Source organism: Diplotaxodon limnothrissa, linkage group LG3 (genome assembly GCF_057381915.1).
Source record: "Diplotaxodon limnothrissa isolate DT_005_m linkage group LG3, D_limnothrissa_male_GT1.1, whole genome shotgun sequence".
Taxonomy (NCBI): Eukaryota; Metazoa; Chordata; class Actinopteri; order Cichliformes; family Cichlidae; genus Diplotaxodon; species Diplotaxodon limnothrissa.
Window position 1 is genome coordinate 11,671,787 of NC_140598.1, and position 14,776 is coordinate 11,686,562.

General features: G+C 43.6%; 2 protein-coding genes across 2 annotated transcripts in view; both read left to right on the plus strand.

Annotated features, from left to right (window-relative positions):
- The window catches only part of LOC146634532 (uncharacterized), a 156,102-nt gene that overhangs the window by 17,519 nt on the left and 123,807 nt on the right, over positions 1–14,776 (plus strand). The gene's annotated exons all lie outside the window — the stretch shown is intronic.
- Positions 483–10,645, plus strand: LOC146634534 (ribonuclease inhibitor-like). Its single transcript, XM_085349522.1, has 3 exons — positions 483–712; positions 5,542–5,719; positions 10,466–10,645. The coding sequence occupies exons 1-3, from the start codon at positions 483–485 to the stop codon at positions 10,643–10,645; spliced, it is 588 nt and encodes a 195-aa protein (XP_085205648.1).

A 14,776-nucleotide genomic window follows, 5' to 3' on the forward strand; every position in this document is an offset into this window, starting at 1 on the left:
CTGATATCAGCAGCTCTGAGTTCATTCATCATTATTGTCCAGTGATGAGATTTCTGCTCCGTTTGTTAACAGTCAGCAGGTTTTTCCTGCGTGTGGACGTCAACAGTCGTACCTGACAGCAGGTAGCAAACAGAAATCATCTTTCCAGCTGGAACTCTTCACTGAGCTGAACTCATTCAAAATGTTCTGGAGTCAAAACAGGAAACAGTCCAAATGTGTGTCTTCACTCTGACTCTGGATCAGATCTCAGTGACAGACTGCGGACATTATGGAAACCTAAATGTGACACCATCTTCCTCCTTCATCTGCAGATTAAAGCCAAACAAAGATTCTCATTAAAAGTCTGCAGGTCTGAGAGAGACTCAATCGTTGTGTCATGTCAAACACAGTAAGAGGAGCTGAAGCACAGATGTGAAGAGCAGATTCATCAGATTATGACCTCACTCTGTTTTGTCTTCATATACATTCAGTCTGTGTTTATAATGCAGATTTTCTGCTTTTATAATAACACATTTTATATTTTCTATCATCACAGACTGACTTGGTGTCGACTCTCAGAGTCTCACTGTGAAGTTGTGGCCTCAGCTCTGAAGTCCAACCCCTCCCATCTGACGGAGCTGGACATGAGTAGAAATGATGACCTCAAGGATTCGTCAGTGAAGCTTCTGTGTGCTGGACTGGAGAGTCCAAACTGTCGACTGGAGACTCTGAGGTGAGTTCACTGACTGTGGTTGTTGTTGTTTTTCTATATTTCAGGTCTTTGATTGATGTTTGAAACTTTCTTTAGTTCCTAAATGTTCAGGATGTGTATGAAGACAAATGTGAAGAAGTTTGAGTGCTTTCAGAAATGTTGTCTTTCCAAACGACTGAACAACAGTTTTTCCTTTTGGCTCCAAACAGAAGTGACAGACTTGAGCAGGGTTCATTTAAAGGCTGACAGAAGTGGAGTGGTGACGGGGAGATGTTTGACAGGACAGTGTTTCAGCCTCCACAGGTTCATGTTGTGCTCCATCAGTCAGTGAAGATGAAGTCAGTGCTGATGAGGCTGTAGAGTGTGTGAGGGATGTGAATGAGGATGATGAAGATCTGATGATAGCAGATAAAAACAGGCTACAGAGACTTTGAGCCATACAGGGCACACAGTGTGTGTACAGAACAGCTGAAATCATTATGGAGGCCTCACTGGAATATGGAAGCATCACAGTACAGCTTCAGTGAATCTTTAAAGTCTCTGATATGAGATGAGAAATGAAGCAGCCAGAGCTTTTTCATGATTGGAAATCCACTGTGACTGTGAGCTGCTGCTACAGCCTCCAGATTAGCCAGCAGCTCATCCTGCTCAACATTTCCTCACCAACTTTAATGGAAGTGTGATGTTTTCAGCTGGAGTGATAGTCAGGGTGGCCTCCCTCTCCTCTTCTTCTCCTCTTCCTCTTTCATTTGTAAAGCCACTTCTGCTGCTTTCATTCATTTGGAAGTCCTGTAGCTGAGTTTGGGAGAGACTAACAGCCTCGGCAGCAGAGGGGAGAAAGGCTGTAACACCACCACTTTACTCTGTTCTACCTGTCACATCATTTTATCAGGAAACAAATATGCTCATGTTTTTACTATGTTTGTCTTGAAGATGTAAGAAGATCACATGGTGCATTTTATTAATGTGTTGGTTTGTTTACTGTCTCTTGGATGGAGCCCAGCTGTGCGTGGCCCCTGGGCCTGTGGTCAGAGTGTGTGCTGGATAATCCGGCCCAGGATGAGGCCAAACTGACATGGGATGAAATGTCTGTCACATAATTGAGCTTAGTGTAGTTTCATTTCTGCACAATTTAAAAAAAACAAAACTTTGTTCTGTCTTTTCTATGTTATACTGTAGACTTTCTTTGATACTGTGTCCAAAAAGAGCAGCTTTTACTTTGAAAGGGAGGCGTCTCTGTTTCCTCTTCAGGTTGGATGATGGAAGCAAATGAGTGTGTGATGTTCTTTCAGTGTTGCACTTTGTAGACGGTCCCTGAGCACTGGTCTCACAGCCAGCTGCACATAGAGACCAGTGTTGTTAGTCCAGGTCAGAAGATGACTTGTTGGAATGAAAATGAGCTTGTAGTTTGTCTGCTTTAATAATGTGACTGGAAAAAGGTGTTGGACTTCAAATATGTCCATTTCTTTCACACTTCACCTTTAAAAGTGAAGCCTTGTGGTTCCCGGAAGGAAAAACACGACTTTTTCAAGTCTTTGTCCTGTTTTTATGATAAATGTACGACTTTAATGTGAAACATTCAGAGTTTTTTCTCTTGTTGTGTTTGTTTGAAGCTGCTTCCTGTTGGCTTCAGCTGTTTGGAGTTTCCATTTTGTAAACGTCTACATTCTGAACCTTCTTCAGCTCTGAACAGATGATGAAACACTGAATGATTTCAAGCTCACACTTTGTCTAATAAACTTACATCCTTCCTTCTTTACACAGATTGGGGAGCTGTAGTTTGTCAGAGATCAGCTGTGATTATCTGGCAGCAGCACTGAAGTCCAACCCCTCCCATCTGAGACAGCTGGACCTGAGTAACTGGTCTTCAATTAACATAAACAACCTGCAGGATTCAGGAGTGAAGCATCTGTGTGGTTTCCTGGAGAGTCCAGGATGTGGACTTGAAACTCTGGGGTCAGTCAGCATGTTTTAGTTGTGCTGAGATGAATATGATGTGAAAGTTGTGCTGACACTAAACTGCAGACATCAGGCTGATATTATACTGATCCACACTGAAGATCTTCATGGTAAAGTCTGTTTTCTTCTTCTCTGGTTTAGTCCATTGACTGCAGCAGAACAATGTTCACATTTCAAACAGTGAGACTCAACGTATGGCCCGCGGCCCACACGCGGCCTGCCCACCTTTCCTGATTCAGAGAGAGGGGACCCTGATTAACTATGTAGTGTTCTTCCTCACAGTTCTAAGTATCAGACACAACAATGAATAATCCACAGCTGACTGTCTTTAGCAGGTCAAAGGTCACGGCACACAGCAGACAGTGGGAAATATTATAATTCTGATCATTTATCAGCACATATCCATATGTATAAAAACAAAGCTGACACTGTGAGACTTGATCAGAGGTGTGATCATCACAGCAGAGGCCTTTGTGTCAAAGTCACTGAGGATCAAACAGAAACACATGAAGCAGATTTTCCTGTTCTGGCTTTTTATAGCAGATAACCTTCAAAATATTCTGCAGTCCATCAAAAACTGAAGCAAACCATGAATCAACATGTGAACATGAGCTGATGCTGCTGAAGTGAAAGCAAAGTTACAGAGGTTTGATTACAGACACAGCTGAGAGTTTGTAATCTGTCATCATTTTAAAAGGTTAAAATTTCTTCAGTATTGAACAGCAGAAATGAGGCTTTGTTTTCGGAGGCCGACAGCAGTGAACACAACAGCAGACTGGTGCGTAATAAGCAGTGAATAATGCAGGAAACAGATTTTTGAAGGTAAACTGTTCTTGAAGTACACTGAGAGAGAGAGAGCTGTGCAGGAAGTAAACGTCAAAGTCAGAGAGAATTCATGACGATGTTCATCAAACGTAAAGCGTAGTTTGGATCTTCTTCTGCTGCTGGTTCACTCAGTTTTGGTTGGAGACAGATGAAACCTGCAGCTTCAGGATCTGTGAGCTGTCCACTTTCAGCCCCGACGGCGTGTCCGTGTACGTGCTGTCGAGTGAACGATCCACGCTCTGTGTTTCCATCTTTGTGTGTTTAGCTGCTCTCATTTACTGTTTTATCTGTTTGCTTGTTGTTGAAATACTTTTGGGAGCTTTAACCTGAGATTCTGGCAAAATACATTTATATTAAAAATCGATTCAGGATTGAATGAATCAACATCACTTTATTCAAATTAAAACCATTTAAATAGGAAAATCCATTTTTTTACATCCGCCTCTAATGCTGGGTAATGTCAGCTGGTCCATGTGCAGCTGGCTGTGAGGCTCAGGGAGCGTCTACAAAGTGCAACACTGAAAGAACATCATCCATAAATATTGAGTAATAACTGGACTCTCATACAGCGAGACTCAAATGCCTTTAAACATCAGCTCATCCTGCTGATCCAAGTCCAACACTGAGTTTGTAAAAACATGTTTGTCAATCATTTTGTTTGGTTTCTGAGGAAAATGATTCAATAACTTGCTGCTAATACACAACATTTCATCATATTTCCTCATAACCCTCTTTTGTCTGACCATTTGATCCCATTTGAATTTGCAATAAAGGATCCACAGAGTTTGGTGACAATAATGACAGTAGATGTTTGTGTGAAAGTGCTGGAAGCAAATGAGTGTGTGATGTTCTTTCAGTGTTGCACTTTGTAGACGGTCCCTGAGCACTGCTCTCACAGCCAGCTGCACATAGAGACCAGTGTTGTTAGTCCAGGTCAGAAGATGACTTGTTGGAATGAAAATGAGCTTTTAGTTTGTCTGCTTTAATAATGTGACTGGAAAAAGGTGTTGGACTTCAAATATGTCCATTTCTTTCACACTTCACCTTTAAAAGTGAAGCCTTGTGGTTCCTGGAAGGAAAAACACGACTTTTTCAAGTCTTTTTCCTGTTTTTATGATAAATGTACGACTATCGAGGCCCCAGTGTCAGAGTGCTAAATTCGCTGCTCGCATAAACAAGAAATCAACAATATTCTACATTTGGACACCATGGCGCCAGCTGCTCAGGCCCAAGGCTGGAGCCTACCAAAACAACTCCCTGATAACGACTGTGTGATGACTATTCTTCCCATCCCATGCAAGGACACCTGGATCGGCTGGAAGACTGTTTACTTAGCCTGATAGGCCGAAGGACACTGTCTCAGCTGAACTCTGGACACGCACACACATACACTTACACTGATAAGCACGCACTCATCCCCCTCCCTTCCAAACGCCTTCGATGCTTGTTCCTGTGGGGGAAGACAGCAGGTCTGTGTGCCGCGCTGAAATGTTAGCATGGTGCAGGACGACTGCTGTGTTCCTTCGGATTGCCCCCCCACCACCCTATCCATCCCCTGTGGCTTGTCACGTGCTCTGATGTTGTGATGTGGACATTAATGTGCTCTCTGTGCAGAGGAGTTTTTTTGTTTCCTGTTCTCATGCTGTCCTCCCATAGGTTGCCCAGCGTGTGAAGAGGTCTCTTTTTTTCCTCTTGTACTTTTCCCATTGTTGTGTAATTTTTTTCAGTGTTATTCTCCCAACGCTGCCGATCTCCGACTGTATTCCCATGTGATGTCTTTGTTGTTGTGTGTGTAAGTCGGGGGGGGGGGGTCCTATTCCTCTGTGGGGCAACCTGCATATGGCCAATAAAGCATTCATTCATTCATTCATTTAATGTGAAACAGAGTTTTTTCTCTCGTTGTGTTTGTTTGAAGCTGCTTCCTGTTGGCTTCAGCTGTTTGGAGTTTCCATTTTCTAAACTTCTACATTCTGAACCTTCTTCAGCTCTGAACAGATGATGAAACACTGAATGATTTCAAGCTCACACTTTGTATAATAAACTTACATCTTTCATTCTTTATACAGATTGATGGACTGTGGTTTGTCAGAGATCAGCTGTGATTATCTGGCAGCAGCACTGAAGTCCAACCCCTCCCATCTGAGACAGCTGGACGTTAGCTGGAACAAGCTGCAGGATTCAGGAGTGAAGCATCTGTGTGGTTTTCTGGAGAGTCCAGGATGTGGACTTGAAACTCTGAGGTCAGTCAGCATGTTTTAGTTGTGCTGAGATGAATATGATGTGAAAGTTGTGCTGACACTAAACTGCAGACATCAGGCTGATATTATACTGATCCACACTGAGGATCTTCATGGTAAAGTCTGTTTTCTTCTTCTCTGGTTTAGTCCATTGACTGCAGCAGAACAATGTTCACATTTCAAACCTTCAAAGAAGAAGAAAATCACTTCAAAGGCTTTAAATCAGCACATTTCTCTTTATTCTTTATCAACTCTGTTAGTTTCTCTCAGTTTTCTGTGGAATGAAGCTAACAGCAGGCTAATAAGATGCTGACCAATAGGTTTCTATTAAAGGTTGTAATTTGTATATGAAAAAGTGCTTTGGCTCAGCAGGGATCAGCTTACAGGTAGAATACAGCTGCTGTGTCTTAAAGCAACCTTCTTCCTTTAAGGCACTAGTGCTAACCACTTTTCCCCATTTCAGCCCAAATCCTGCATCTTCCTGTTTCTGACTCCAGGCCAGCTCCACTAACACTTTCTCATCAGACACTGCCACCAGTCCAAAACTCTGTGACCTGACCCCAGCCACAGTGTGGGCTGTGGACTATGTGGAGGTTGAAGTGTGGACCCAGAAGCAGACGCGTGGAAACAAAAGTTTAACCAAAAGCAAACCGTTTATTCAAGGCTGGTGAGCAAAACAAAACAAAAGGCAGGAGCAAACTAAAGGAAAACTAACCAAGACTAAAGTGGGGAAACTAAACACTGAGAACATGGAAAACTTGGACATAACTGTCATGGTGGGGTACACCGGTGTTATGATGAAGTGGACCCAAGTGCAGACAGGGGGCCCGTTCTTCGTACGTCGCTTACTACATCCAAGATCAACTGACACATCCAAGACCAAATCATCGCGCTAACCGTGAGCTCGCTAATCCGGTTCTCCGAACACACCTGTTGTTGACGATTAGTACAGCTGGATGAAGTAATGTGAGATTACTGGGTGTCGTAAAAGGGGCTACGCATCGATAGTAGAAACATTGATCGGCAACCCTCTGATTGGTCGGCGAAAATGTCGAAGGAGCGCTCACGGTATTTTTCGGCAGCAGAGCAAGAACTCTTGAGTGAGGGATTTCAGGAGTTTCAGAGTTTAATCAGAACGCAAGGGAACACTGCAAAGGCTGCAAAAGCAAGGAGAGAGGGCTGGCAGAAAGTTGCTGACAAATTAAACTGGTAAGTAATCTAATAATAACAATAATAATGGAGTGGATTTATATAGCGCTTTTCAAGGCACCCAAAGCGCTTTACAATGCCACTATTCATTCACTCTCACATTCACACACTGGTGGAAGCAGCTACGGTTGTAGCCACAGCTGCCCTGGGGCAGACTGACAGAAGCCAGGCTGCCATATTGCGCCATCGGCCCCTCTGGCCAACACCAGTAGGCGGTAGGGTAGATTTATCATATCACACTATATTACCCAATATTATATTACATTATATTATATTATAATATGTTATATTATATCCCCTTTCACATTAGAGCCACAACAGGACCCACTAGAACATGGGAACAAGTAAAAGTGAAATATAAGAATATTCTACAGAATGGTAATATTTATCACTTATATTGCTTTCCGTCTCTTGGAAAGAGACCCTGAAATACTCTGTTTGTTTGTTCATAACAGCAACCAAGAAAAGGGCAGAGCACAAAAAGACAGGTGGTGGTTCTACACCCCCTCGTCAACAAGTTGGTTAAGTAAATAATACCCTCATGGGAATATCGATATCTCTCAATGAGCACACTGTCGCGCTGAGCTAAAGGATCCTGTCTATCCCGCAATACACGCTGGATTCTGAGGACTCTCCTTATCAATCTTGCACCTTCCGCAATGGGTGGCTCGCGTATACGGACAGGAAAATGGCTGCGACAGGCTTCCCAAATCCACCTTCGCTTTTATAGCCGTGGTCTCTCATCTTGATTACACGAAGTAATTTGCAATTACTACTCTGAAATATGAATTACATCTGTAATAATCACATACATGTAATAGAATGTTAATAGTACATTTCCCTTTTTTAGGACATGACCTGTATGTATCTGTGTGAAATCAATAAAAGGATCAAGTGCTGCATTATCTTTAGTTACATTGATGTTATTTATTTATGGAAAAACAGTGGTAAAATATCGCTGTTGCTTTCGTATAAATGAAGCGGACATACCTGCGTGGCCGCGATCTAATCCTGTTTACATAAAGTAAACCTGCTCCCGAGCAGGTTTACGCTTACGGCTCTGTTGCTATGACAGCAAGTCCCGGATGAGCTTCGGGGAACCGAACGATCCAAGATCACGTGAAATCGTCCACAATCAAATCCAGCTAACTTACTTAGTGGAGCTGGCCTGGGGCCCGTTCTTCGTACCTCGCTAACACTTTCTCATCAGATACTGCCACCTAGTGGAGGAAGTCTTAGTTCCATTTGAAGCTTCAGATTACAGTTAGTTCCTTTACAAACAGGTGGAGGTGGTGGGGCCTCAGCACCATCATCACTGAGTGCTAGGGATGGGTATCGTTAAGGTTTTTTCCGATACCGGTGCCAACCCGGTACTTTTGAAACGGTGCCGGTGCTTAAACGGTGCTTAAAGAATGGAAAAAACACAAACTTTGTCCAAAAACCTCTCGTGTTTAGCTGTTTCCCACTTTTTCTTTGGTCATTTTAGCCTTTTTGGCTAGGGTGAAGGCAGTATCTTCCATCAAACAAGAAGACAGCCGCATGTAACTACAACGGTGTTTGCTAGTTCACCTTACATGCATTAATGTAATAACTTGGTTAGCCTACTCAACGTAAATTACACACGAACAACATTAACCTACTCACGCAGAGAAGAACGGCTGCTGCTGCCATCATCATCCATCATCATTTCTACTACACTTGCAGGGCTAGGGGCCAGGACTCTCCTCTTCAGGTTCTTGGGGGACGTTGCTAACTCCGGGTCTGATAACAGTCACCACACCCGCAGTAGATGTGCTCGGTGTGAGGTCTTGCAGCAAGCTATCAAATACAGTGCATATATCGGCTTTTAAAAAACGCTATGCATCGCCAGGTTTTTCATCAGATTCGAGGTGTTACCTCCTTTGCACAGTAGCACCTTAAAGCACTTGTAGCAGGGATAGCTCAGTAGGTAGAGTGGTGGCCCCATGATCGGAAGGTCGGGGGTTCGACTCCACTGAACGGCTACCCTGAGGTACCCCTGAGCAAGGTACCGTCCCTACACACTCCTCCCCGGGCGCTGCATTGGTGGCTGCCCACTGCTTCACTGGGTGAATGGGTTAAATGCAGAGGAACTATTTCCCTATGGGGACTAACACACACACACACACACAGGCTGCTGAGTTTGCATCTTTTGCTGTGAAGTACAGCCAGACTTTTGACCGCTTCGTCTTGGGCATTTTTAATCTGTAGCTCTGCTCTAAAAGAACGTACGTACCTGGGCCTGTCTACTATCCTTGGAAAGGTACAATGATTGGCTAGAATCCAAAGTGTATGATATCTCAGGAAAAAAAAGCACCGAAATGTGCGTTGCTTTTCGGTCTGGTTATTACCATTTATATCAGAACTGGTGCCATAATGGCACCGGATACCGGTACCCATCCCTACTGAGTGCCATAGGACACTTAACCGTTTTTTCCATATGCTGGGAACTTCCTGTTGTTCCAAGGAGGACTGGAAAATGTGTGAAAATCTTCCAGTCAGTTCCTCACAGCACACTTCAATCATTTCCCTCCCACAGCATCAGGACCAGGACCTTTTCTCTCTTTGATCCCACTATGAGATTTCCACACAAACACCTCATCAGTGGGACTCTCAGAGCTACCAGCCCTTTGCTACAATCACAAAGCTCTTCATTGAAATCAATGATATCAAAGCTGGAATCAAATGAGTCCAAGTCTTCTGCTGATTCAGCATCACATTCATCTTTGCTCCTTGTTCTGCATCCCCACCATGGACGTTATTCCTTTCCAAGCCAGCCTTGAGTGTCCTTTAATCAGCTCATCCTCTGCTTTACTTTTACACCTGATTTTAGCTGCTTTATCTCTCTTTCAACAAGTTTCTGTGCCTCAATCTTTTTCTTCTCTTCCTCATAACAAGACAGCTTCTTCTGCCTGAGAACACGTTGGAGTGATTTACTAATCCAGGGCTGCTTATTGGGGAAAATACTTCCTGTTTTCAAAGTAATCCCCATTTTTCCCAGAAAGAAATGTAAGTAGAAATCGATCATCTAAGTGAGAACATAAGCCTTTAAAAAGTCCCAGTGGGTGCAGTCAAAGCAGTCCCTCAGTCCCAGTATAGAGTCTTTGGTCCAGACTGGAACAACTGTGTGCCCAGTTTGAGCTCTCTTCAGTCCTGTGACCTGACAGACCCAGAGGGGCCATCACATCACATTTAGAAGCTCCCCTAATGGAGCCACAACACATGTCCAATACTTAGTCTGTTTTGTTGGACCAACTGGAAGAAAAGATTCAAGGACTTAGTCACAGAACAGAGAGTCAAATCTCCAAAATCCAACTGGGTGCATCAGGCCATATAGTCTGAAACTCTGCACAGTTTCCTGTTTGAAGCTGCTTCCTGTTGGCTTCAGCTGTTTGGAGTTTCCATTTTCTAAACTTCTACATTCTGAACCTTCTTCAGCTCTGAACAGATGATGAAACACTGAATGATTTCAAGCTCACACTTTGTCTAATAAATGTACATCTTTCATTCTTTATACAGATTTGAGCGCTCTGGTTTGTCAAAGATCAGCTGTGATTATCTGGCAGCAGCACTGAAGTCCAACCCCTCCCATTTGAGACAGCTGGACCTGAGAAGAAACAACCTGCAGGATTCAGATGTGAAGCAGTTGTCTGATCTTCAGCAGAGTCCAGACTACAGACTGGAGACTCTGAGGTCAGTAGAGTGATGGAGTGAGTTGGTGGTGCTGTCAGCAGTATTGTACTAAACACAGTCAGTATGAAACAAAGATCCAGTGTTTCCTGTAAAGCTGCAGCTTCTCAGTGAAGCTGTGAGAGGAGAATGGTGACAGGCTTCAGGATTGGACACAAACACTTCCTGTTTCTGACCTTTATGGTCACCATAGTAACGGCTGACATGCTCTGATCAAACACTGTCAACAGCCAATCAGCTCTCTGAACAAAGCAGCACGCAGACCAATGACTGCATTCATTTCCAAGTTTAAAGCAGTGAAGAACACAGTCTGTAGGTGAGGAAGAATTTAGTGAGAGCAGATGTTTGGATGGAATTCCTCCAGTTAACAGCTGGAACCGTCCATCTGGATTGTTGGGCTTGTTGTTGGGGTTCCTACAGAGCTCAGAGTGGACACACCAAGGTTCTTCTAATGAATGAAAGTCCAAACTCAAACTAGGAGGGAAAAACATTTTCATCAACTTCAATAAAAATCCAAAGATTAGAAAAAGTGAAGCAACAATGAGTCCTAGTACAGTCCCAGCACTGAAGTCCCTGCTGCTCTTTATACTGGATGTGCTGCATCACTAACTGACAGCTGATGAAGAGTCTCTGGAAACACTCGTTTATCTCCTCTGCTCTTCCTTCTTCTCTCTGCAGGTGTTGGCGATGATGGTAAACAGGACAGTGTGTGTGCTGAGAGAGGAGGAGCTGTGTCCTGATGATCCAGAGAGGTTGAAGCAGCAGCAGCTTGTGTGTAGAGACGCTCTGACTGGGCCATGTTACTGGGAGGTGGAGAGGAGAGCTTCATCCAGCAGTGACTGACAGAGGAATGAGAAGAAGTGCAGATGACTGTCAGTGCTGTAGAGTGAACTGCTCTGAGAACAGCTCCACTGTCAGACACAATGTAGAGTCCAGCATCATCCCTGTGTGTCCCTCTGGATCTGACAGAGGATCATCAGTGTATCTGGACTGCTCTGCTGCTGCTCTGTCCTTCTACAGTCTCTGCACAGTCTCTGTCTGACTCTGGCTTCAGACCCTCCTGGATCAAACTCACCTGGAAAGACTTTCAAACATCACTCAATAGATTTGAATACAGAATATATTTGATATGTACTGTAGAGTTGCAGTTTGTCACTTGTAAATACAGTCTGTGAGCAGCTATGAGCTGAAAGATCTTTCTAGAAACAGGAAATGTTTTCACTCTTCTGTTGCTTTTTCATATATTTCCACAACATTAATATTGATCCCACCTGTCTCACCTGTTTCATGCTTTTATACATAATAACAGGACACGTGTGATCTGAGCGCTGCTGTGGTTGCTGTGCTGCACGTCTTCATTTAGATAACAGAGACATCTAGTGGTTCAGAGGGAGAACTGCAGGAGGTGGAGCTGTGTTTCAGCATGGAAAACGTTTTATCGTTTAGGCGCAGATACAAATATGACAAGTATCAGTGTAAGATACAAAAGGTCACATCAGTCAGCAGAGGGAACAGTGATCACACAGCAATATAAGAATAGAAACATAACAGTGAATCTGGACATGTATACAGATGGAAGCAAACAAACAGGATGTAACTGTTAAGTCTAATTGTTGAATGTTGCCATTGTGTTTCTTAAATTTGTATAGTCTTAGTTTAAGCAGTAGGATCAAAGCCATTCCTTTGATCCTGACCACCTCTCCAGCCACTCTGTGCTGGGGGAGGTTTTATTGTAGATACATCCTAACTTGAAGATCTGTTTGATGTTTGGTAGAGCTCCCTACCCTTTGTATGGTTTCACTGTGTTATCTTTGGTAAACCATACATTGGGTGTGGGGGAAGACTACCCTCTTTATGACCAAGGATGTTGTTCCTGCTTTTAGGTTATATGACCCTTTGGTCAGCAGGAGGTTCCACACACACACACACACACACACACACATTCTCACATAACACCCACACACACACACTTACATACAGTCCTTGTCTTTGTAACCAAAGGGGGGTTGCAAGGGGAGGTGCTTTGTAAACTATTGTTTGAAGTTTGTCAATAAAAGGCAGCGAGAGGAGGCCACCATTTTGGGGTTCTTTGTCGTGCTGGACACAGACGAGGCCTCCCTTGTGCAAGTAATGGATCGATCGACTGTCTTGTTTTCTTCATGATGAATAAGTCTCTAGAATTAGCGGGGTTTGTGGAAACACAGACCCAACAGTAACACTACATTAAAGCCACAAATGGGAAGAAAACGAAGCCAAAGGAAAATATATTTGATCTCAAGAATCCAAATCAGATGCTTTAGAGCAGGGGTCGGTAACCCATCATCACTTTTAATAAATAATTATCTGAATCTTACAACCAAAGTTTTCATCTGATGTAAAATGTATAGAAATCATACATATACCAACAAGACTGTACATCACTGTAACAACAGTGTTTGTTTTCATTCAAAGGCTTTATGGCTTTAATACCTGGTGGGCCGGTCTCTAGTCAAAATGCCCGGGCCAATTTCTTGTCCCAGTCCAGCCCTGGGCACGACACGCAGTGAAGTAATCTGGGAAGGTGCATTAAAAAAATAAATGGCTGGGCCAGCAGTGCACATCGCAAATTAGCTCACATAGACACATTAGTTGTACCGCTTATTAATGACGGTATCTTAGCTAACAACCCCAACTACCAGATTCAACTTGTAATTGGCTAAAAATAACTTAGCCTACCGGTGAGAGGGACGTTGCTAGCTGTCAGTTTTTTCAAGCAATGTTGAAATTTCCACATTCAGACACTTCAAAAGCTTCAGGAGCATCAGCACCACGTAAATACTCGGATACTCGAGACAGAATTCACAATGTGTTTTTGGGACTTTCAGGTGTTTGGACCAATGTTTTCTTTTCTGATCAAACCAGAAAGCTTTAATGAGCAGCTGGATTTGTGTCGCATTAACTGGCTGGACACGGAGGACATCGAAATGCAGCTGATTGAACTGAAAAGCTCGACTCTGTGGGGGTCAAAGTTTGCAGAACTACAAACACAGCTGATTTTTTCTTTAAGTCATTTCACAGATTTTCTCTATAATTTCAATTCCTTGTGTGACCAAGTGGTCGGCGGGGTTATGAACAAAATAATAAACTTGACAACGCCACCTAGGGAAATTACAACCCCAGGAAATACCGTATTTTCACGACCAGAAGACGCACTGTACTAAAAGGCGCAGTCTCAGTTATGTGTGCCCTTACTGTATTTAACACACACATAAGGCGCACTGGACCATAGGGCGCATACAAGTACCGTATGCGTATTTAAAAATAAAGCGGGAGCAAACGTGAATTCGGTACCTTACTCACATTTCTATTGCCGGTAATCGTCATCATCAACAACACACAAGCATACAAGTGTGCGTATTTAAAAATAAAGCAGGAGCAAAACTGAGTTTGGTACTTACATTTTTATTACCAATAATCGTCATCATCAACAGCATACAAGTGTGCGTATTTAAAAATAAAGCAGGAGCAAAACAAAGTTTGGTACTCACATTTTTATCATCAATTAAACCCATCGAAGTGCTCATCCTCTGTGTCTGAATTGAACAGCTGCGCTAAATCTCCATCACACATGCCAGGTTCACTGTCTTCACCGTCAGAGTCACTTTCCGTGCCGTGCGGCTCCTCGGAAACGATGCCGGCTTTTGCGAAAGCTCGAACAACAGTGCCAGCAGACATGTTAGCCCAAGCATCTACAATCCATTGGCAAATTGTGGCGTAACTCGCCCGGCGCTGCCTTCCACTCTTAGTGAAACTGTGGTCTCCACCGGTCATCCATCGCTCCCAGGCCGCTCGCAGCCTTACTTTGAACGGGCGGTTCACACCGATGTCCAGCGGTTGGAGTTCCTTTGTCAGGCCTCCCGGACTGACAGCAAGCTCACAGTTCATTTGCTTCACAAGTTTTTTCACATCGGCTGTGAGATGGGCACGCATAGAGTCACAGATCAACAGCGATGGTGATGCGTGGAAAAAACCACCTGGTCTCCTTACATACACCTCCCTCAGCCACTCTTTCATCATTTCCTCACCCATCCAGCCCTTTTCATTTGCCTTAATGATGATTCCTGCTGGAAACTTCTCTTTAGGCAAAGTCTTTCGCTTAAAAATCACC

Bases quoted from the DNA above. Each gene is read 5' to 3' on its own strand.
- LOC146634534 (XM_085349522.1), top strand. From the start codon at position 483: ATGCAGATTTTCTGCTTTTATAATAACACATTTTATATTTTCTATCAT. The intron at 713-5,541 runs GTGAGTTCACTG...TTCTTTATACAG, and splicing joins TGTCGACTGGAGACTCTGAG to ATTGATGGACTGTGGTTTGT. The intron at 5,720-10,465 runs GTCAGCATGTTT...TACAGATTTGAG, and splicing joins GACTTGAAACTCTGAGGTCA to CGCTCTGGTTTGTCAAAGAT.